The sequence below is a fragment of the Chelon labrosus genome (genome assembly GCF_963514085.1).
Source record: "Chelon labrosus genome assembly, chromosome: 17".
Classification (NCBI taxonomy): domain Eukaryota; kingdom Metazoa; phylum Chordata; class Actinopteri; order Mugiliformes; family Mugilidae; genus Chelon; species Chelon labrosus.
In genome coordinates this window covers 21,478,778-21,503,833 of record NC_140350.1, presented here as the reverse complement: position 1 = coordinate 21,503,833, position 25,056 = coordinate 21,478,778, and the positions used below count along the sequence as shown (strand labels likewise).

Genomic DNA, 25,056 nt, shown 5'->3' with positions numbered 1-25,056 from the left:
AGGAGGAGAGGAGAGCAGCAGAAGGAGGCAGATGAATTCATGCATGCGAGTGGATAAAGCATACACCGATCAGCCACAACATTAAAACCACTGACAGGAGAAGTAAATAACATTGACCGTCTTGTGAGGATTCAGCGTCCTGCTGGGGAAAATTTGGACCTGGCAAACTGAATTTCTTCTGCAAGAATTGTGTTTATGCCTCTGGCAAAGTTCCACAGGCTTGGGGAGAAAGTTGGTTCTTAGCTGTTAGGTATTCTGGTCTTTATTAAGAGGTTCTTGTATTACAGGTCTGCAAAAATAAGTGAAAGAATTATACAGAGTTGCTGCACCTGCAGACGAACCTCTCAGCCAGTTCCATTGCCTTTGGAAAGACTGAGAATTATTCATGTCTCATCATCTGGTAGTTGACAAATCTCACTTAACTACATAGCAATCTTAAGTTATACAATCATTTAAGACTTTGGTCTTGCTTTTTAATCATGGCTTTGAGTTTTGTTTTGTTTTTTATAGTGTAAGTATGCACTGATCAGCCACAACATTAAAACCACTGCCAGGAGAAGTAAATAACATTGACCATCTTGTGACAATTCAATGTTCTGAAACTTTTGGACCTGGCATTCATTTGCACCCACCTAGACCAGACCAGGCACCCCCTGCCCCATAGCAATGACACTCCTTGAGACGCAGCCTGACACAGGCACACACACACAAACACTTTAGAAACAACTTGAAGAACATCACAAGGTGTTGACCTGGCCTCCAAATTCACTAGATCCCAAACTGATCATGTATCTGTGGGATGATCCACAGAAGCCCCCCCCCCCCACTAACAACATCCTGTTGCCTGACACCACAGGACACCATCAGAAGGTCCATGTTCATTCTCTGATGAGTCACAACTGTTTTGGAGGCAACAAGGGAGGCCTACGCAACATTAGGAAGGTGGTCATAATGTTATGCCTGATCGGTGCATGTCCTTTTAAAACAAATCCCCGGCGCTGCATATTAGCAGGACACCAGTGTTTGTCAGTTCCACTTGTCTTCCTGAAAAACAACAGCCATGATTCACGTTGGCCATTCCAGGGCCACTTGTGAAGCGTCAAGGGTAAATGCACAACAGTGTAAACAGTTCTGTCCCGGCCGTAGTGTGGTGTTATAGAACGGCTCTTAGGTCTTTGACAAATGATCTTAACGTAGGCACCATTTATATATACAAAAGAGCTTACGTTATGGCCTTTAGGCGAGATACTTACAGAGCATTAACGCTGATATAATCTGGTATGCAGTCATGTCTGCGGCGTGTTAAACCATGTCACGCAGCCAGTTGCTCTGTGTATTTGTAGATGCATTAATGCTGCATCATTCGCCGCAGCATCGCTATAAACCTTTAAATGAAGCGTTTTTGCAGATATACGAGTAAATAAGACTTTTCGAACACGCGTCCTGCTCACGGCTGCTTTTCATGCAGCAAGGCCGACGTGTGATAGAAGCTGAGGGAGATCCAGTTCTTGACCAGAAGGGGGGCTGAGACAGGCGTGTCGGGAGAACAGATGGGTGAGGCGGTGGAAGGAAGAAAGAAAATAAATAAATAAATGAAAAACATAGGGGTAAAGCTCTATTTGTTCTGGTTTCCTAGGGCGGCTGACAGCGCTGTCATTCACTGTCTGCCTGCAAAATGCTCCAGGAATGCTGCTACTCCCCGGCGCACAAACACTTAATTCTGTCCAAACAAGAGCTCTAACCTCCAGTGCATGTCTGGTTCTCAAGAGTAGGAGAGTGTTTTCTCAAAACAGAAGGAGGCATGCGTCATCGTCCAATTGGTGCATGGCCTCCTTTAGACTCAGAGGCTAAAGGACAATGCGGCCGTGGACACGTTGGAGATCTCCTCTGAGGCACGCAGCTTTTCTGATCTCCTGCTCGTTTCCTCGGCTAAAACCCCCCCGAACCGCTCATTGTCGGCGAGTTGAGAAACTTATTTGCAGGCCCTTTTCAAGCTGTATAAGCAAACACTTGTGACGTGAACCCCTTGTCTTCTTCTTCCTCTCTACAGTAACAACGTCGTCCTTGAAACGGGCGATAAGTACACCCTGAACGAGGATGGCTCAGAATTGGTAATAAAGGACGTCAAGAAAGTGGATGAAGGAGATTACACTTGCATCGCCAAGAACAAGGCGGGAGAGAAAAGGGAGGAAGTCAGCCTGAACGTGTTTGGTAAGAGAATAACGGGGGCATGAAGAACGCTCTTGCTCTTTTTCGCTCTCTGGACTTTTCTGTTGTACTCGCGTTGACACTATACTCGCGTTGGCCGTATACTCCTCCGCAGCTTTTTCCATTATCTGGCTGTAGGGGCACACAGCGTGAAGCATACAGTGTGTCCTATTGGAAAATAATTAACCCGTCCTCTAGGACAATCAAGGATGTATCACACCAGAGTTTGTGTTAATGAGGAAATGATGAAGTTGTGTTCTCATGGGCCTGTGATAGGTCAGCGGGGTACCAAACCACAACCACATCCCGTCTGTATGCTTTACTACAGTAATCCTCAAAATGGGTAATGGCCTTTTAATGTTTGTTAGATACGCAGCGGATCAGATGACTATGCATAATGTAGAAGGTGACAATCACGGTGATGAAAACCACAGGCAATTCTCAGCCAACTCTGCCGCATCACTATAGAGCCTTTTAGCCTTTTTTATTTTTTACCTAATTGTTGTGGTTTTAAGGCTCAAACCGCCATTAAAGCCAGCTGCCCAGAAAACGGCAGACGTTTTACTATGTAGCTGTTAACGGATGTTGAGTATCTATCGGGTAAAAAGACAGATATCGCCCCTTAAGTGCTGGTGAAGGCATATAGAAAGGGTTCAAAGTGAGTAAATACTTAATCCACTGATATCCCGTGACACGATCCGTCTCGTTTCCAGTGCAACCCAAGATCACCTACATGGTGAACCAGACGGCCATGGAGTTCGACGAGCAAGTCACCCTGACCTGCGAGGCCTCGGGCGACCCCACGCCCACCATCTCCTGGAGTTTCCAAAACACGGTCTTCACCGAAGGAGAGCAGGTACCTTGTTTTTTATTATTATTATTATTTTTATTTTTTCCAAAGTTTGGTGCCAAAGTTTGGTGCCTTTATATCGAACATTGCGAATATTGAATTCCGCTCTTGAGGTGAGAAGTCTTTTCAGCAGAGCGGTGCCTCTGGGGACGGGGCAACTGTGGAGTTGTCCCGCCACAGTTGCATAATTAACAATGATGAAGCACAGTAGTGCAGCTACTGAAGAAGATTCAAGTGGCTCATTTTGGTGTTCCGTTGAATTTTATTTACTACCCCCTCTCAAATAAATGCCATCTGTCATGATATTTCAGAGGGGTTCAGCTGGTGAGAATCTTGACTAAAATCCCCATCCCCGTGTTTTGAGATAACTTGTCCCATTTGTCCACAGCGACTTGCGCTACATCGCTCATTTATTTCAGCATAATCCGAGACAAAACTAAAATTCATTGCAGACCTAACACATTCACATCTAAGTCATTTTTTTTAACTACTTATTAAGCCTTGAAATAACGACTAATAACCCAAAGTACACTCTGCGTGCGTCAAACAACCTCCGAATCTTTTATCACAACCTGAAGCGGCTCATTGTGCTGCAAACTTTAGATCCCGCCATCTCTCTAATCTTCTGACAGTCTTCTCCAATACTGCTGGAATTGATTTAATGGTTCGCTTCCACGGTGAACGCTAGAGGGGAGAGCGTGCAGTTGGCCACGAAACCGATTTCCAGCCGTTCCTTGCTCTGATGTATTCATTGTTAACAGTACGCCGCTTCACTCCCTGTTAATCATTAGCATTTAAAGCGGGTACTTTTGCGACGTTACTTCCAGAAGTGCTCATTGGAAATTCCCAATGAGTTAGGTAAGTGAGAACGAGCTGCAAAAAGTGAAAATGATTTCAGTGGCATTAGTGTAATTGTTGCTGTGATTGTTTTGGGCTCAGCGACGCCACTCTGGCAAACTGCTGCGATAATCCACTTTCAGGAATGAGTGGGCACTTTTTTTTTTCCTCAGGATAAACATGATATGAGCGCGACGCGAGTGAAGGAGTCACAAAGGGCGGCGCGTCTTTGTCGTACTTTGGTGCGGATCCTCGTCTTTCTCTTTGTGTCCTTCAGGAGCACGGGCGATAGCGCTGGATTAAAGCTCTGCCTGTAGAATACGGCGAAGGGCTTCTTAAGATGTGTGAGCTACAGTATGAATACCGCTCCTGTGCCTTTTTTCTCCATCGCTGTGGTCGCAGCGCTCTTGCAGTCGTCGGCCCGACTAGAGAATCTCATCCCATGGCTATTGTCGTGGTTTATCAGCTCATTAATATGGAATCATTTTATAAATATATATATATATATATATATACATCATGTGAGCAGCAGACTGTGAATGCAGTAAACAGTATTGAGATAATTACCTAGCTGCCTCTAGCAGTTTTGTGGATTCAGGAAGAATATTTCATAAATCGGTTTGTGCTTGCATTAGATGCTGCAACATAATTCTACATGTTTATGTTACTGCTAATTGCAACAGATGTTAGGTACTGTGCATTTCCCTTATATCAAAGATTAAGAACAATTGGACTGATGGGTGGCCTCAGAGCATTTTCAGCAGGGCTGCAAGAAGCTACATGATTTTAGCATTGAAAAGCTTAAAAAATAATAACGTCTGGACCTGGCATTCATTCGTGTGGATGTTACTTAGACATGTAGCACCCAGCTAGAGCAGACCAGGCACCCCCACCCCATAGCAATGACACTCCTTGATGGCAGCAGCCATCCCCAGCAGGATGCAGCCTGACACAGACACATACACAAAAACACTTTAGGAAAAAACAGCACAGGGTGTTGACCTGGCCTCCAAATTCACAAGTTCCCAAACTGATCAAGTATCTGTGGGATGATCCACAGAGGCCCCTCCCCTCAACCCATAGGACCCAAAGTACCCCCTCAGAAGGCCCGATGAGTCACAACTGTTTTAGAGGCACAGGGGAGACCTGTGCAATATTAGTCATAATGGTATGCCTGATCGGTGTATGTCATTTTCAATTAGAAGTTTCTGAAAAAATTGGTACCCAGGCCACTGCATTGCATTATTAAACACAGCTATTACGTACATGTTTTAAATGATACAATAGGTGTACTATACTTGGAGGCGCACACAGCCAGTGCAGTGAAAGCAACCATCCTGGATATGTCCCGAAGGACATGACGGGACTCAGCTGCAGAATATGTGGGCCACACTGGCCTACTTTACCTCCCATGCTTTGTCAGCTTGTGCAGCGTTATGTGTTAAAGCTGTAGAGCATTTTAACATCAAATCTACCGCTGTAAAATAAGCCATTGATTATTGGTGTAATAATATTATACTGTACAGATGATGACAAAGGCATTATGAGGCCTTTATGCCAATTAGATGAGAATATAAATCCTAAATAATGTGGAGAATAACATATAAGGCGGATTATTGTCCACAAATACAGGGAAAAGGCCAAGGTAACATTTTAAAGGGGCCATATTATGTTCATTTATGGGTTCATCATTATATTGGGGGAGTCTAATAATATATATTTACATACTTTAATAGAAAAAATACACATTATTATTCTCAGACTGTACATTTTTCCTTAATCTCTTTTTAGCATCCATCTGAAATGCTCCATTTTGGCGCCTGTCTCTTTAAGAAACCACCTCCCAAAAAGAAAGCCAAGTCTTCTCTGATTGGTCAACTATTTAATTTAATAACTAGCATCAGTTGATGAGCAGGATGAATCAAAATAAGCAGTACCCCTTTAACCTACAACATCCGTGTCAAACATACGGCCCGGGGGCCAAAACTGGCCCGTCAGAGGGTTTTATATGGCCCGCGGGATGAATTTGCGAATTGCAAAAATTACATTGAAGACATTAACTGCAATTTTTCCAATAAAAGTAATTACTATTCCTAGGGTTCACACAGATTTAGTAAGAGTTGTGGACATAACACAACACTGAGAGCTAGAACTAAACAGAAATTGCATTTCTTTTTCTTAAGAAATGTCCAGTCATTAAATGTAAACATTTTCATAATGTTCTTTGCACTAAAACAAAGGGCCAACATTTGGAGTTGTCGTTATTTACAGATAAACGTGCTATTGGTATCGTATTATTGGTCTGGCCCTCTTGACGTCAAACTGGGCTGTATGTGGCCCCTGAACTAAAATGAATTTGACACCCCTGACCGACAATGAGCCGCCATAAAAAGAGAAATATTTTTCATCAGGCAACACATACAAGACATGTCAAGGTTAAACTGAATTTGACATTTTTTATTTTTAACTAATTGGAAAAGTTCGGTAAATAATAAAATCATCATGAGACATATTTGTTCGATCCAGGTCGAGCCCAACATTCGAACCTTCACGCCTCCGCAATTAAGCTTGAAGCTAATTGAAGGAGAACGCGTACGTCAGGCCGAGCTACAGTATCCCCAGTTCCCAGCTATTAAACCGTGCCATTTATCACTGCCAATCAGCGCGCGCTCGCACGGCCACGTTGCCAGTTTCCGAATCTTATCTTCCACCTGCAAGACGGGACTCGCCCGCCTCCATTTACAGTTGTCACCGAACGTCTTCCATTTACAGGCTGTCATCTCGCCCCTCTCTCCTATCTATCACTGTCACATCGGTTTTCATTTAGCGCCGCCGTACTCTGAGAATCCCGCTGATCATTTGGTAATAGCTGTCACTAATTTTCATTGGATCCTCATTCATCATTGGTTTCCTGCCACGCTCTGTCCTCCATTCTAGTTCGACATCCGACTACAAGAGCACAGACATATTTCTAATGACGTGTCGATGACAGTACACTAATTTTACCGGCTGCTGCGGCCTCCTATGAATACCTATCTTGTAAAAACTGCAGCTGATTTTTTTTTAAGAAGCGTTTCTATTGTGATCCAGAGTTTCTTCGTGCCATTTGCTTTTTAACGCCACACGATCACAATCTGTAAGTAATTGTTATAAATGGAAGATAAGTGGTCTCCACCGCTCATTATGATGAGGCGTGGTTCACTTCTAATTAGTCTCAGTGCCTTGTTTTCATTAGTGTGCCTCCAAATTCTCTCCTATTACAGTACATTAATTAATAATCGAGTGAGAAGGCCACCCGCGGGTTGGAAAATATGCTCCAGTTTGACATTTTGACCGGTTCCGTCGGATCCCTGATTGCGGTTGAACTGCCGGGCCACCAAAACCTGACCTCGCCGCGACGCTCCCTCTCACTCTGAGAGGACCTCGAACTCAACGATCGAGACTTTCACACTGCCTCTGCTCCGTTTTAAATATTTTACCAGAGTGGTGTAATTTATTTATGACGGAAATGCTTCGATATTAGAATAAATGCAGCTTGATATAATCTAATTTTCAAGTAAATCCTTGTAATCTTCATTCGTGTTTATGCAAACTCTGACCGGCACCGTTTTTTATAAGTTTAAGTCACTTACTTCTAAATCTTGCTGCACCTATCAGAACATGTTACAGGCGGACGTATTGCTTGAAAATAAAGTGAAGAGCCTTTAAGATATTATTGGGTGATATGCACCGATCAGCCACAACATTAAAACCACTGTCAGGAGAAGTAAATGACATTGACTGTCTTGTGACGATTCAGTGTTCTGTTGGGAAACTTTTGGACCTGACATTCATTGGTGTGGATGTTACTTAGACATGTAGCACCCACCTAGACCAGACCTGGCACCCCACACCCCGTATCAATGACACTCCTTGATGGATGCAGCCTGACACAGGCACAAAAACAGACACCACAGGACACCCTCAGAAGGCCCATGTCCATTCTCTGATGAGTCCCAACTGTTTTGGAGGCACAAGGGAGACCTGCACAATATTAGGAAGGAAGGTGGTCATAATGTTATGCCTGATCGGTGTATCTCAGTAAACATTTTCAAGCTACATTGCTGTTTACTAAAGCAAAGTTCACTCCAATGGAATACCTAGCAAAGTCACTGCGGGTGATTTCATTTACATCCATTCTCAAATGGGAAATCCATTTTAAAATGCATGTAAGTCAAAAACTGCCTGGGAGGCGTGAATGCATGTCCTGTGAAGTGATTGGCAACCGTGTATTGAACGTGTGTGTGGTCTCTCCACAAAGAAATCATTGCACATCTCCTGCAGGTACAGTAAATCCAGTCTGCATCATTCTGTGCTGATCCAGTATCAAAGCTCACTCTGCTCCACTGTGTGCCTCTTTGTTTTTGCTTCCTCTTTTGTTTGTCCTCTCTAGGCTTCTTGGACGCGACCAGACAAATATGAGGTATAGCTACTAAATACCGTAGCCTGACTCTAGTTGTAATAGCCCAAACTTACACTGTAGATCCCCTCTTTTTACCCCCCCCCCATTTTTTTTTTTATTTGCAGAGCAGAAGTGTTGTCATCTAACCCGCATTTAACACGCACTACATTTATCTGTGCACTAAATATGTAGACCATTAGACACGGTACACTTCACTTAATCCATTTAGTTCCGGTACATATTTAGACTTGCCCTATTTCCTTGTCCCTGTTTATTTCTGTCGACAAATTTCCATCATGAGACGCAGAGACGGTTGCAGTATCTCAAAGTAGACCAAGTAGTTGAATATATATATTTTTTTTCCGGGCAGTGCTGTTATTTCCTGCTGCACGGTCTGGTTGGTCCTCAGACTTTGCATGATTCAGCACCAGCTCTACGTTCCTCACGTGGAAAACGCCGTCTGCTCTGCTGTGCTGTGCTATGCTGTGTGCGAGCCATGGCTTTAACCTCACTCAAGACGCACTAAATCTTAACAGAGTGATTTTAAATGGAGGAGCCTCCCTTCGTGGGTCAGGGTTCTGCATGTTTTTGCCCCGACCTCACACTGCTGCAGCGGGGTTATTCAGTCACCTGCGGCCTCATTTATTCTGCGCTTTCACCCAAATGACAAAAACAATAATCTCGCCACTACCGGTATGCAGCCAGACGGATAGTTTTGATTTTGTTTATTCAGGTTTTGAGTGGTTTCTCCCTGAAATACAACCTACCACAATCAGAATCACTCTTAAAACATTAAAGGGGAACTACCATTTTTTACAACCTGGACATTATTTCTGGCATAAAATACGATCGTTTACTCACTTTGTTGTTCGGACGAACGATATTCAGATCTGCGTATATCCATATAGTGGGAGTGACTGGGGCACCGAAATGCAGCCTCTAAATAACACATTATCTGCCGTGAAACTCGTTCATTTCACCAATATTTTGTTATCGTACACTAGTGCTATTCCCTGTTGAGTCTGGAGTTGGTGAAATTAACTAGTTTCGCGGCAGATAATGCATTATTTAGAGGCTGCATTTCGGTGCCCCAGTCACTCCGACTATATGGATATACGCAGATCTAAATATCTTCCGAACGACTACAAATGGCACCAAAGTTGTATGGGTAAGTAAACGATCGTATTTTATGCCAGAAGTAAGGTCCAGGTTGTAAAAAAACGTTAATTCCCCTTTAATATCAAGTGGTTTTTTTTGTTTGTTTTTGTTTGTTTGTTTTTAAAGGAATCAAACATTAAGCATGCCGTAGGGGAACCTGTTGAGGTCCCCGTTTTGTTGCTTCCCTGGAAAGAAACATGCAAAACCCTCCACGAAACAACTACTCCCGCTTTCACGCGGAACTGACGCCATATAACACGCTAACGCGCGCATGTGGCACGGAATTAAATAACGTTTCCAGATTCTCTGACCAGGGGTGTCAAACATACAGCCTGTGGGCCAAAATCGGCCCACCAGAGGGTCCAGTCTGGCCCATGGGATGAATTTGCGAAAATGTGAAAAATGCATATTTAGACATTAATAAAAATGAACTGCTATTCCTACTTATTCCACTAGGGATCACACTCTTTTAGCCAGAGTTGCGAATGTAACACTGCCCTGAGACCCAGAACTAAACAGCAGAACTAACTGCACAAGGAATTCCAGGTTGCATTATTTTGTAAAAGGATATTTCAGTAAATGCAAACATGTTCATAATGTACTTCTTTGCATTAGAACGAAGGGACGTATTTGGAGTTATTTATAGGTTACCATGGTAATGGCCTGCATGTGGCCTCTCAACTAAAATGACACCCCTGGTCTAAACATACAGTTTGCATCTGACTCCTCCTTAATTATTTCATTAGCTAATATATCATCCAGAGCCCTGATTTACAGATTTTTTTAAGGTTGGTTCAATTATTGCGTCACACACGTCCGCTTAACACGCCGTTATCCCAGCGTGTGACCATTATTGTGCCAACTTGTTGTTCGTCGGCCCGGATTTCAAGTGATTTCTTTCACAGCTGCGGCGTATTATGCAGCATTATTATTACATGATGGTTGGGTTTTACTTATTAGAGCATAACCTCATGCAACGCTCACTGCGGCATCTGAATAGGCTCACAAAGTCATTTATGCAAACATTCACCTTCCTCTCCTTTCAAATAAACAGTACGCTACAAGTGCATGTATTACTTGTTGGTGGTTTCATTATTCCATGTTTTTTTATTTTATTTTATTTTTTTTCCCTGAAGGTTTCTCTTGCGTCAGTTAAAAGAGGCTCTTGGGCAGAAGTAGGGAAGGATGATTTTAGTACATGTCTTACTTTGTCTTACAATAACTGCTCGTCTCTTCCAGGATGAGAGGAGGAAGAGGAAGGTTTAACTGGATTGCTATTTGAAGACGAGAACACTTTAACTTTGTCTCGTGATATGATAGCCAGTCTTCATATTTTTATATTTATATGAGTGTACCTGTGGAGGATCAGTCAGTGGTTTTGTGCAGCAGTGGTGTTGCAACAGACGCACGTTTTTGATGTAGCCCAGTGCAGAAAATGATCTGCTCACGCTAGCAGCTTAGCACTAAAAGCTAGTCAGGATAATTATCACAGCCTCGCTCACATGTGTCGTCTACTTCTCATCGAAATATATTGCAGTAGAGCGATACATGGTAAATTGAAGTACTTTTATTTTCAACTATAGAACGTCTCATAAAACAAACAAAAAAAAAAGCTGTCACAGGGGGCCTAAAATTTGGGGAAAATTAGTGAATCTTTAACAAATAGCTCCTTAAAAAAAAATAATAATGAAGCTGGGAACTTGAAATTTGGTCCACATGTTCCTGGGACATGTGACACTAGTCCAGTGAAGGCACAGTCTTCCTGCATCACTGACACCTGTGAGAGAGAGATTTTTGAGAAGGTAAAAAATGACGAGCTGACTTTAAAAATGTTTTTGAACAAATGAATTCCATTGGAAATTACAGCTAAATTATATTTCATGATAAGCATTACACTAAATAAGAATTACATGCAAATTCCAGAATCTCTTAGCAAACTCTGGTATCGAAGAAATACGCGCAGCTAGCTTGCTAAAGTAAAACTACCTTTAAGTTATGTTTGATTCACCTGTTGGCATGCCAGATTAACCAAGCCTGTGACAGGATGATAGCTGAGCATAAAAATCCGATCATCTGATTTAATACATAAATCACGTTCTGGGCTCAAAAGTGGCTGTTACACGATTAGCCACGATGTCAGATGTAACGCGAAAGGTGATATTATGCTAACAAAAACCACAAGGCCTCTCCGCTGTCTTTATTTCATCAAGGAGTGCACTTTAGGAAGCAGGCCGACACTTAAACCACACCACGGTGTGTGATTATAATAACCAGCCTGCTCCATGACAATCGCACCAGGAGAACTGAGTAGACGTAGTAGTCCTCGTCAAATCAGGAGAGATCGAATGACAGTGTTTTAGATTTGCATGATGTGGTCATTTTTTAGATATCTGTTTAGTGAAGGCAGTCACAGATGATGGAATGGTTTAATAGTAACCTTTTTAACCACTATTTAAACTGTACCCTCTGCTTTTAACTGGGATTTGATAAAACATGCCCCAGCCTAACGCTTTGGAGTGTTGCAGCATGACCACCTGACGATGAGCAGAACTTCTTTTGGTATATTACGCCTCTTGTTAAAGACAGTAACAGCTGAGGGATAACTGGAAGTGAAGGGGAATATCATGCATCAAGTGTGCATTGCCAAATACTGGTCACGTTCTGCTTCTTAAACCCAGGGGGGCAATCAGGAAGTCCCCCCAGTCAATATCCTTAACTGGTTGACAAGGGCCACTCCCAGAGACTGCAGACTGGTCCTTCAGGTCCTCGATTTTCCCAAATTGGAAGCCAGTTCATCATGAGCTGCCTTTTTCTCGATGCTTTGGGACGCTGTTGGCACAGCTTGTCAACCTCAGCTGCGCTCAACAGAGCGCCATTTTAATCAGCTGAATCATCCTTATTCACGGCAGAAACGAAAACAAAGTGAAAAGAAATCGTGCCAGTGCGGCTGCGTTTCAGTCGACGTTCGATTCGTAGTGGAAAGGTGGGCGACACAAAGAGGCCCTTCTCGAGACGCTTTGGCCGTATTCATGCAAACTGCAGAACCTTCCAACGTTCGCGGGCTTTCTTGCACGGCTCCTTCTTAAATTGAGTGAAGGCGGGAGCAAACTGCATCTCGGCTCCATCTGTGACAGATCCAGCCCGTGCAGATTACGTCTGGCAGCCTCTCCGCTGCACAATGCTCGCGATACAGAATATTTGACAAGCGAAACACATGTATTGGCAGGTTATGTAACGGAGCCTCAGTTCTGCGCTACAAAGCAAAGCGGCACACAGGGGGGGGACTGAAAAACCATTCCAGGCCTCCTGTTACAAGTCTACCGTTGTAATTAATTTGATGACAAATCATATTTGTATAATTAAAAATGATTCACTAGAATGAATGAATAGATCCTGTTCAAAGGTCTGCCTATTCACTCCCGGCTCTGTGGCGTCATTAAAGTATTATTCTCCATTAACCTTGTTCCTGTTTACATTCGGCAGTGTGCCCGCTACATCTCTTTCCTGTGTTACTGCAGCATGACAAGATTAATGCTGCCCTTTCAAAATGTTCCAGGACACTCCCTCGGATCTCCAGTAAACAGCAGAAATATTTCTGCCACACTGGCAACGCCGCGCGCCGCAAAGAATAACAGTTGATGCCATAACGCTAATACAGCAAATATTGTTCAATTATTTATAAAATGTAAACCCTGAATCCCTGCCAAAGCCTGAAATATTAATAGAAGATCATCGCAGCTAGAAGGAAGATGTGTACTCCTTGGTGATGGTGTGAACTGTGTGTTGCCCAGAGGGAAGAAAAGGTGTTACTGTGTTTTTAGGAGTCTCATTTTACTTAGGACCTGCCGCTTCATAGATAGATAGATAGATAGATAGATAGATAGATAGATTCATGACGTAGAAACAGTCGAGGAAGCAATGACCACAGTCTACTTGTCTGCTAATAGGGAGGCGTTGTAGAGGCGTATGGCCTGAGGGACAAACGACCTCCTCAACCTGTCCCTGGTGCAGGACAGAGACAGCAGCCCGTCACTGAACAAGCTTCTCTGCCCGACTACCGTGTCATGTAGTGGGTGGTGGACATTGTTCACGATGGTCCGGAGTTCGTTCAAGGTCCTTGCATCGGCCCCCGATGTCAGAGACTCCAGCACGGAGCCCTCCTTCTGTATCAGCTTGTCCGCTTTGTTGGAGTTTTGACCCTGCTATCATTTGCAGCATAATTTCATCATTACACAACATACTGGACGGAGCACAAGCCGTCAACCCCGTCCTTTGGCGAAAGATCAAGCTTGTAATTAAAAAAAACTAAACAAAAAAAAAAAGGAACTAAAACGAGGTCACTGGTTGAACTCGGCCGCACACCTGTGCAGAGAGCTGGCTCTGCCTCAGGCGCTGCAAAACACAAGAAACAGTAACTGGCCAGGCAGCCCTAATAAACGGGACCCGCTAATGAAAAGAAAAACAAGACTTAACAAGCTGTTTGCTCCCAACTACAATTATACTGTTCCAACTGCAATTAGACCGCCTGTAAACCTGCAACTAGGCTGCTAAATGCTGGGGACAGGAATCGACAGACTGCAGGAGTTTTCAGTTTATTGGTTGGGGGAGGGGGGGACGCACACTAGCGAATATCCAGGTTGATCCAGGGATAGTTTCTCAGAGGTCTTGATATCCTCTGTCTGTGTTGCTGTTCATGTATGTATGAGACATCCACGTTTTCAAGGGTAAGGCTGATGTGACGTCTCACTTCTTATTAGCTAATAATATCTAAGTTATGCTAAATTCTCTCCTGAATAGCTCATGTACCTTTTCCCTACAGCTCACATTGGGGTAGATGACAGTAGACCCCGTCAGTCCCATAGTGTCACTGTTTCTTTAGTTTGTGTGTGGATCAGATTTGAGTTCACCTTGTAGTTCTTCTTCTTTCCACTTGCCTTGTTCACACCAGTGACCCACTCCAGGGGTGATAATAATGTCTTTCTCTTCTTCATCTTCTCCTCCATAGAGCCTTGATAGAAATGTCGTGGTGCGCAGTCACGCGCGGGTGTCCTCCCTCACCTTGAAAAATGTCCAGTTCACGTACGCCGGCCTGTACCTCTGCACCGCCAGCAACTCCATCGGCCAGGACAGCCAGCACATGTACCTGGAAGTCCACTGTAAGTCGCGCACCTCTCATTCACAAGCCACCTTTGATTCACACGCTTGTAATTATCATTCATTCATACACAGATCACATGTGAGAATCCTTCTAAAGGAGAGTTTATAACAGGAATACATGTGTCTTTTGTTAGCCGTGAGATTCAGTTGCTTGGTTGCCAAGGACAGTCTTCAGATCAAAAGAAGCTAAGAGGTTATTAAAAGTCATTTAAAAATGATAAGATTCTATTCTTTGATGACGATACAGGATGCTTTTATCATTAGCCTGTGATGTTCAGTTGATTCCAGCATTTTATTTTTGCCCCTATTTTGTTTCCTCATCATGCCTCAGTTTCTGGCTTCAATGGTTCGGCAACCTTATTCAAAACACCTCCTAATGCGATCGTTATGACCCCACTGCTATAGAAACCATCAACAACACGGGATATGCAATAAAACAGGACGTTGCATCGTGTCTCATATAGCGAGATGAATGCCATTACTAAAGCCAGAAAAAGTCTCCGCTCACTCACTGCAGCCACCAGCGCCTCATACGTCAAATCCAGCAGAAACATCAATGTTGACCCAATAAAATGGCAAAAATATACATAAAAGATCTAAATATAATTCATTTTACTCACCAGAACTTAAGAAACAATTTAGAGGTCTCCCCACAGCCTGTCAACCAAGGGTAGCGCTCATAGTTGCTGACCTGAAAGTTTTCCTGCCTGGGTCAGGCTAGCTAGCTAGCTCCAGGGTTGGGCGGCCTTTCCTCACACTATCCAACTTTTCCTTCAAAATCCGCCATGAAAATGACTTTCTAAGAAGACCTGCAACCCAATCGATAGCCTCTCCTCCTTCCGCCATCATGGGTTCAACAAATAGCTCGAAAGCGTTAGCGGGAGCAGCTCGCAAGAGATGAACGTGGACCGCTAGCTTAAACGGAGCAACGCACCGACCCTCCAATCAGAGGACGCGAAAACGTTGACGCTACCGTAGGCCACAGAGAAGGCCTAAGAATATGAACTTGAAATGTGATTGGTTAAAGGAACAGCGTCATTTCAATGTGTTTCAAGCTTCAGCCGGCTGCACTTTTAATTGTGAAGGCCCAGGCAGATTTATTTGACTCCAGCAAAGAAGCTGAGACACAAAATGAAAAGAATAGGCTATTGGGAATAATTTAATAAGATTAATGGGAAAATATTAAAATCTAAGTCAGTGATTTTGATAAAGTTTAGGCCGGCAGAGAAGGCTTTGCTGGCTCTCACGGCCCACCGACTGCTGAAATGGCTTTTGACAGCACCCCAAGGACGTTCTTAGGCTTTCTTCATTAGCTTCTGATTTTCTCTCTAAGCAGAGGAATCTATGGCACTGGCAATTCAACAAGAAGAGCAAGAGGGCCTGTCTTTCCAGTCCAGTAAAACACGAGCCTCATGACATTTACTTAAACCCCAACCTGCCCCGTGGCTGCCTCGCATCAGGAAGCCCAGATATTTCTCCTCATTGTTTAATATTGGTGTAAAATAGCAGAACTCTGGACAGAAAGTTCTACTGACACCAAATGCTGGTTTCATGAAGACAGACTGTCTTCATACCCGGTTCTGCAGCAAGTCGACATTCACCGAGCTGTAATGGTTTCACAGCAAACTCCAACACTGCAATTAAAACTCTTGCAAAGAGGTTTATTTAGACTACTGTCACAGAAATGAAGGGCTTTAATTTCCTTCAAGCCAGTTTTGTTAATCACGTGTGAAGAGGTTAACATTAGACAAGTAAAATGAAACTCCAGCACACACCAGGATACTATGGCTCTTTTGTGGCACTTGACGTGGGCCTTATTTTAAAGATATTTATGCTTTTTGCAGTGACTCATTCCGTGTGTATTATGTATTCCATTCATGTTCTGTAGAACTGGAGATATTTTATCTCCAGTCGGATCCAGCTCCATAATGCTTGTATGTCTATATTACCATATGGAAATAGACATGTAATATTTATATCTATATCTATGTAAAGGAGAATTATGGATGCAATTTGTATTTAAATTTGTACCGTGGTGCTGTTGCAGAGGATTGTTAGTTTTTAGAGGTTCTTTCATATTTGAACTTGTTGGATTCCGTGCTAATCAGCACCTGACTATGCATAGACATATCTGGACGTAACTGAACGACACAAGGCAATTCAGTGACAGTGTCATGATATATGGACACAGGGATTGTGCTCTTGAGATTAGTGGTAACACAGTATGTTTCTCTGGCTCTACTTGCATTAGCATTTTTTTTCTTTTTTAGCATTAACACTTTTTATGCCTCAGGGTTGGCGATGGCCAGGGCCAGGGGCATGGTTTTATGCTTTTGGTAGTTAGTCAGCATTTTTCTTTGCGATATTCCAGGAACTCCTTTGTGACGATTTCTACAATTTTGGCACAAACGTTTCATCAAGCTCAAGGATGAACTGATTAAGGGTTCCACTAACTGGTGCAGACTTAGCATTCTAGTTTCCACAGTTGTTCATTCATTCATTCATTCCTTTTCTGTAACAGTTTGTCTTCTGGAGGGGCCTGTCCCAGCTGTCATTGGGCGAGAGGTGGGGTACACCCTGGAAAGGTCGCCAGTCTATCAGAGGCCAATTTAGAATCACCAATTACCCTAACATGCATGGCTTTAGACTGGATTCAAACCCCACAGTTGTTACCATAGATTGTATAAATATGGACGGCAGAACTTCTCCTCAAAAGTGAAGCCAAAGCAAGTAGAGCTCCCCCTGGTGGCTGGCTGCAGTATAGGTCATAAGCTCCACCTCCTCCATGTTAGTGGGCGGGACCCGAACTAAAACACTAAAATACACATCAAATAATTTTCTTTCAAGGATGGTTTCTGTCATTTTAGGGAGTTAATATAATGTTGATGTATGTTCAAGTGTGATAAGTTTCGTAGTTAGTCAACAACGAAACTTGATTGCAAGGAACTGGCGCGACATTGTCCATATTTATATACAGTCTATGGTTGTTACAGGCATCAAACCACAACTCTGGCTTGCCTGGGTGGTTGAAGTCTATATTGCAAGCATTTTTTGGTAAATTGCTGCATATTTCACCATTCATACATGTATGTACTTATTGTTAAAGCGTAGATTACCACTAATTACCTACTTTGAACTTATACACACAAAGGCTGCAACATCCAGTGACTTGCACGTAAGGACTGTTGCACCATTTTGTTGTCAGATACCCATAACAAAATAAAGTTATGGCACTGAATGCAAACGGCTGCACGATCAAATCGAAATAGAAAACGTTTATGAGACCCTAGAAATGTTCTTTAGGCACAGTGTCTTTTCAGTCGCCTCTGCTTCGGTGGATAAACGGCACAGTAGTTGAGCGAGCACAGTTTGCCGGGTCAGTGGTACCACTGTGATTTGTAACCATGGAAACAAAGGTCTCAGCCCAGACATAGCTTCAGGGGCGCAGTGGCTTTTTAGACCCCAGATTATTCTGTCTTCGAGCACAAGCCCCACGTCTACACACCAGTATAAGATGATTGTTTAAGATGTGTGAGTGAAATGCATTGAGCCTGAGCCGGACCTGAACTGTGGGAATTGTTGTCACTGACCGCTGTGAGTCTGTGACAGCACCAGTAAGGGTCAGTGCAAGGCTAATGGCCCTCTTTTTACCTTTGAGGAAATGTACCAAAAGACCTAGTTTTGCGCATGCTTCATTTGTGATATAAACACCCCGACATTAAAGCTAAAAGTCAGCTGTGATGTGTTGAACACGCCTTAATAATACAGTATACAGTATGTGCCGCGTTGGGGCTTTGATTGAACTTTCCCATTAGCACCGAATTCAAAACATATGCTTAGAAAGGTTGGTTGCACATAATGGGACCCAAATCATACTTGATCTCATTTTGAAAGCAAATCAAATGTTACCTTGGCATAAAAGAGGAAAATAAAGCCAATGACTGCTTAATTGGATTAATATGCCCTGCTCCTAATGCACCCGCAATTTGCTCAGAGATACAATCACAATGCAGCAGTGATAGAGTTGTTTAAGGGCTAGCAGTTAGCAGGAGTAATCAGCGGATAATCAGGTAGCAGATTCACTGTTGCCAAGCAATTATCGATAAGAAAAAGGTGCTTTGTCTTGAACACAGCGCTCAGTCTCTGTCCTCTCTATCGCCACTCACACAATGGAGACGGTATCTGAGCTTGGGACTTCCTATCTGCTGCAAAGCGTGATCCTATTAACCGGGCTGAGTGTGTCTAGGTTTGGTGCTGAAGGACTGATAGGAAAGTGTTAATATCTTCTCTGTTTGAGCTCCGTTTTGTCAGCAGTTGGGAGTTTGTTTAGGAAGAATGTCGAATGAAAACACTGTTCGAGCAGCAAGCACTTACTTCATACTCAGCTCAGTCCTGCGGGTTGTAGAGTTAGAAATTCCCCATTAAGCTTGTTTAGCCAGCTCGTGCGTGTGCCTCTGCAGGTATTCACAAATGCAAGCAATAAACATAGCTATTATTTCAGAGTGAGACTGCAGAGAACTATTGTCACAGTGAAGAAATTCCCCTCTGCCAGAAAATTACCAGGATATTTCCTTTGTTCCGTTTCTTATTTCCTATGTATCTTATCTTTAACAAGGCAGAATAAGCATAATGAGGTCGAGTTCAAGTTATGCTGTAAGTATTATTGTACGTTTAATATTTAAACCAAAAACAAGTAAGTTAAAAGTCCACTTTATGTTTATTTTTAAACTTAAAATCACTAACCAGATGGTTTAACAGCTCAGTAACAAAACAAACCAGGAGGAATTCCCTTAAAGGTACGAGGAACCTTTTGAAGGAGGAAGATATATGTGGACTTACACTAGTTGATAATAGATGACTGTTCCTGCCTATATTGACTGTAATCATGTGCCGGTCTGTTGCAGCCACTTGTGAACGCGGAGTCAGGAAGGTGCTAGTTTCCTTGAGATGATTAGCAGGGCTGTAGCGACAATAAATCTGTCTCTTGCTAACGTCCAAATAGAAAGTGACGTTATGTCCCAAAGGCAGCGAGCAGCATAGACAGAAATTAGAGCTGAAGCATGCACGCAACTGTGAGACACTTCACAGCACAGGCTAGGAAGGTAATGGAATTAAAAAGTGAAATCACAGTGGAACCTGCAGATACAGATCATATCTGGTCTTTACTTCAGTCTTCATTCATACATAATTCGAATAGCAGAAGTGCTTGCTGTATGTAGCCGCTCACTAATGTGTCACAAAAGTGGCCTACACTTTTAACAACATTTATAAAATAACTACTATGTACAAAATAAATTCAAGTTTCACATACCTTTTTGAGATATTACTTCGTATGCAGTCCAAGGACGACTCTTCGTCTCTTTTTCGCTATAACTGACACTAAATGCCTCTGTTCCCATCTTATGATATACAGTAAACTGGTCCTCGCTAGGGGTTGTACCAACCTGTTGACTAGTCGGCTTTGCTGCTGCGCCATGACGCTTTAAGCAGGAAGTCGAGTAGTCGCCCATCACGTGACAATAACAACACGGACGCCTCCGAGAAGACATGTGAGGAGCCCAGTGCATCGTTGCACCAAACTAGCAGCGGTTCATCAAGTGTGTGGAAATACTTCACTTAAGATGAAGCCCACACTACCGTGACATGCAGAATAAGTAAGTCAGTCCTGAAATACAACAAAAGTGCTACTGCAATGTAGCCTGGCTGACGCGACTGCACATCTCAATGAGATGCTGGTCTGGAAACTACGTGTTTATTTTCTCGTATTTGAGGCGTGGTTTTACAAATGCCTAGAGCCGTTTATTGGGCGCTACGAATGACTATCAAATGCGCCTGGTAATTCCCATGCTGCCTTGCGCGCGATTCATAGCCAAAGCCTGTTGGTAGCAGAGCAAACACATCCTTCTTGGCACTGAAGTCTTTCAACGCCAAACGTTGCTCTTTTTTTTAAATAAACTTGCGTTCTAAGCTACTTAAAACACTGTCTAAGGCTGCATCGAACGGTAACGTTAGGTCCGCTGCCATGTTGGATTAACACACTACAAGCTTCGGTGTCGCGCATAGACGTCGTCATCGTCTTGCTGCCCCCCCCCCGTTCTGTGATTGGTTCCCTATCTCAGGAGAAAATATGGGCGATGGTTTCCAGACTGCTTTTGCAGCGAGAATGAAATCGCGCGCAAAGCAGTATGGGAACACCCAGGCTAACTGCAATGCACATTCATCTGAAAAGGCATCCGCTAATGCTAGCAGAGGAACGGTCCAAATCCACTCAACGTTCATGCGGATGTTTGCTGTGAAATACTATTAAACGCTATTGACGGTGCTGATTTATATAGGCTAAACACATATTGATAAGCTCATTGATAGCTCTGTTGTGTTCTATTAGTTGACATTGTTGCTGTGTTTGTAGAGCGTGTCTTTTGTCCTTGATGTCAGTGAATGCACCACACGAGACGACTGGAGTTATGGTAGAGTTGAGAGTTTGCCGAGCAAGAGCCGTCATATTAGAAGTGTCAGACTGGCAGTGTTTAAGGTGTTGGTGTGGGCTACGGACGGCAGTAGCCTGTGTTCAAGCTTCAATGTATTCAGGTCAGGAATATAGATGTAATTGCTGCAAAGCATTACTTCGGCATCGACTAGTCGACGTCAACTTGACTTTCACCACATAGTAGTCAATTTTTAAAAAATGGAAATCGTTCCACCCCTAGTCCTCGCTATGTTTTCTGCGTCTTTTATCTTGTATACGATCTGCAGTGCAATAATCTCACCTAGATCAGCCTGGGACGTTGCAGAAATCCAACCGGCAGGACACAGGCACTGTATTAAGTCAATGAGACCCAAAAGCAGAATTGACGGAGAGACTGAGCATCTAATCAGGGCTGCAGGAGATGGAGCGGCTATTGACTCGGCCGTGTCCATCAATCCCAACAGCCGCACACTGCAGAGTTTTCAAGGATCCAGGGTCAGGAGTAAAGCCTCTGCAGTGTCAGGGGCTGCAACATTTCACAGCGCTCAGGAAGCAGAGCGCACTTTACTGAATTCAGAATCACTGCCTGGCGATGTGATCAGGATATGAAAGCCATCATTACCTGTAGACTTGAACTTCTTAGGTCTAATGTCATAATTTAAGCCTTTTTGCAGAGTTAAGAGCCTGACCATATGGTATGAGTTCGAAGGGACTGCGTGAATGCTAGCACTGTTATTTGGGTTTTCTGCATCAACCAAATATAGAACAGTAGCAGTGAAAGGAAGAATAAGCCAAAATGATCCAGTCAAAATACGTAAAGAGCAGTTGGCAACTTAACGGCACTCAGTCCTTAGCCGCTGAGATCTGGCACTCAGTTTCTGCCACTCGCAAAACAGACAAAAAGACAGTTTTAGTGTTCTATAAAACCAGCTCATGCTGGCTGTCAAACTGAAAAGGATATCATAAAGGACCTTGAATGTAGAGAACACAAATGCAGCATTCAGGCTACACTTAGCATTTGTTTACCTTTTCTGTAAAACTGCAGCTGTTGCCACGAGTGTGCCTGCTTCCTTTAAGGGTATCTTTCAGATGTCTTGACCTTGATAAGGGAGAGGAGAAGAAGAATGGGAGTGAAGAAGAAAAGTATTACTGTTCCACAGTTCCCTTTCTTCCTGGCAACAGAAGCCTTATTATAGTCTGATAGATAGATTATAATACTAAAAGGTTAATGATGGATCACAGAAGCAGTCTTGTTATATTAAAGTTAGAATTTCATATTAGTGAACATTTTACTCATATTCAGCTGATTAGATAAGCACTTAAAACTTGATTTTGTCATCTTGAAGTTTCATTCCTCGTGGGGGCCTTCATTTTCTTTAACAAGTTAGCCATGTTTATGTACGTACAGTGTGTGATCCTCTAAACTAATGTTTGCCATCTTCCATCTTCGCTCGTCTCTCCCTGTTCCTTCAGACGCTCCAAAGATCCTGGGCGTGGTGACAGCGTACACGTGGGAGGGAAACCCGGCCAACATCAGTTGCGAGGTGGAGGCTCACCCCCGTGCCTCAGTAGTTTGGTTCAGAGACGGCCTCCAGCTGCCCACTGCCAACACCACCAACATGAAGATCTACAACACGCCTGATGTCAGCTACCTGGAGGTCCGATGCTGCTGCCGTTTTTTTTTTATGCTGACATATGGGGACACGGGAGTACAAAAACATACCAGAGAGTCATATTTCAGCTATTGCATGTGGATCAATCCCTTAGAATTGAGTTATCTGTCATTTATATTCCACATTACTATTGGATGATTGGATCAGCTTGTTCCTAAGCACGTAACCTATGTATGTAACCTATGTACGTAACCTATGTACGTAACCTACGCATGTAACCTATGTACGTAACCTACGCACATAACCAATGTACGTAACCTATGTACATAACCTACGCACGTAACCAATGTATGTAACCTATGTACGTTACCTACGCACATAACCAATGTACGTAACCTATGTACGTAACCTACGCACGTAACCAATGTACGTAACCTATGTACGTAACCTACGCACGTAACCAATGTACGTAACCTATGTACGTAACCTACGCACGTAACCTATGTACGTAACCTACACACATAACCAATGTACGTAACCTATGTACGTAACCTACGCACATAACCAATGTACGTAACCTACGCACGTAATCTTTGTACATAACCTACACGCATAACCAATGTACGTAACCTATGTACATAACCTACGCGCATAACCACTGTACGTAACCTATGTACGTAACCTACGCACATAACCAATGTACGTAACCTACGCACGTAATCTTTGTACGTAACCTACGCGCATAACCAGTGTACGTAACCTATGTACATAACCTACGCGCATAACCACTGTACGTAACATATGTACGTAACCTACGCACATAACCAATGCGCGTAACCTATGTACGTAACCTATGTACGTAACCTACGCACATAACCAATGTACGTAATCTATGTACGTAACCTGTGTACGTAACCTATGTATGTAAACTATGTACGTAACCTATGCACATAACCAATGTACATAACCTATGTACGTAACCTACGCACATAACCAATGTACGTAATCTATGCACGTAACCTGTGTACGTAATCTACGCCGGTGTGATCCAATTTCACTTGTGTGCTCGTACTGTAAAAAAGCCGCCCAAGCACTACACTATTAATTTTTGTTTCTACTTCCTGCTTCACTTTCAACAATGGCGACCTTCACCGAAATCTTACCGAAAAATCATACAGATGCTTGTATCTCCAAACCTCCTCAGTTAACCTTTTCTCGATGTGTTCCATATTTATTGATCCAAAACAATCAGTTCAAAAATTGTGAAGATGGAGAAGCAGCTGGAAATTCTAAAGCGGAAACACACTGCGACCAAGCGGACCAATTACAGCTGTTGCGCTCTGCATCGCCCAGTTACATTTCTGCTGAGGTGCACGTGAGCTGGATCCAAGATGCTAACAAGTACTTCCTGGCCTACTCTAAATAGATTATAATAGCAGTATTATGATCAAAGCAGTGCATAATATATCAGTGAAGCAGGGTTTAATAAGTTGCTCCTAGACATCTGTGCATCTGCATAGCAACCACCTTCCAAATGAGTCAAGACCAAGTGGCATAAAAGCACTCACTTACAATCTAATAAATATCCGGTCCAAGTTTAAGTTCCTAACTGCATTTTTACTCTTGCTTATATTTAGTTAACCAATGATTTTTCTTTTTTTCTTTTTCCATCCTTCAGGTTACACCTGACGCTCAAAATGACTTTGGGAGCTACAACTGCACAGCAACCAACGCGCTGGGAACCGAATCCAAGGAGTTCCTTCTGATCCAAGCGGGTTTGTTCTCTCTTGTGATCACAGAAACACCCCAAAAGCTGAAATGATCTGAAATGAAACGCTATGACTGAACTCTACCTCTCCCTTACAGTGTCTGCCTGAGTTGGCAGTCGTCCTATTACCTTAATATATATCCAGCCACCCAGACCAAATGGTTTAACAAAAAAAATGGAGAAAGGCCGATTAAATGATCCTTTAAATTCCCTTAAGTCTAATTTTAAAGGTACCAGAAATCTTTTGGAGGAGGAGGATATATGTGAAATCTAGTTTTGAATAAGATACTGAATGCAGAGCGGACTTATACCTATTGATAATAGATGACTGTTTCTGGATTCATCTTGTTGTTTTGGTTTGTTTTTTGATCCCTGCTGCCTGTATTGACTGTAATCACATGCCGATCTGATGCATCCACTTGTAAACATGGAGTCAGGAAGGCGCTAAATTCCATGAGATGATTAGCAGGGCTGTAGCTACAATAAATCTGTCTCTTGCCAGCATCCAAATAGAAAGCGACGTTACGTCCCAAAGGCAGTGTGCAGTATAAATAGAAA

At 43.1% G+C, this 25,056-nt stretch overlaps 1 protein-coding gene across 2 annotated transcripts in view; it reads left to right on the top strand.

Moving 5' to 3' along the window:
• The window catches only part of ncam1a (neural cell adhesion molecule 1a), a 280,059-nt gene that overhangs the window by 205,274 nt on the left and 49,729 nt on the right, over positions 1-25,056 (top strand). For both annotated transcript variants that reach the window (XM_084564733.1, XM_084564734.1), the window contains exons 7-11: positions 2,051-2,211; positions 2,922-3,064; positions 14,500-14,650; positions 22,591-22,775; positions 24,409-24,505. In XM_084564733.1, coding sequence (XP_084420859.1) covers positions 2,051-2,211; positions 2,922-3,064; positions 14,500-14,650; positions 22,591-22,775; positions 24,409-24,505 — 737 coding nt within the window. The remainder of the gene's footprint in view (positions 1-2,050; positions 2,212-2,921; positions 3,065-14,499; positions 14,651-22,590; positions 22,776-24,408; positions 24,506-25,056) is intronic.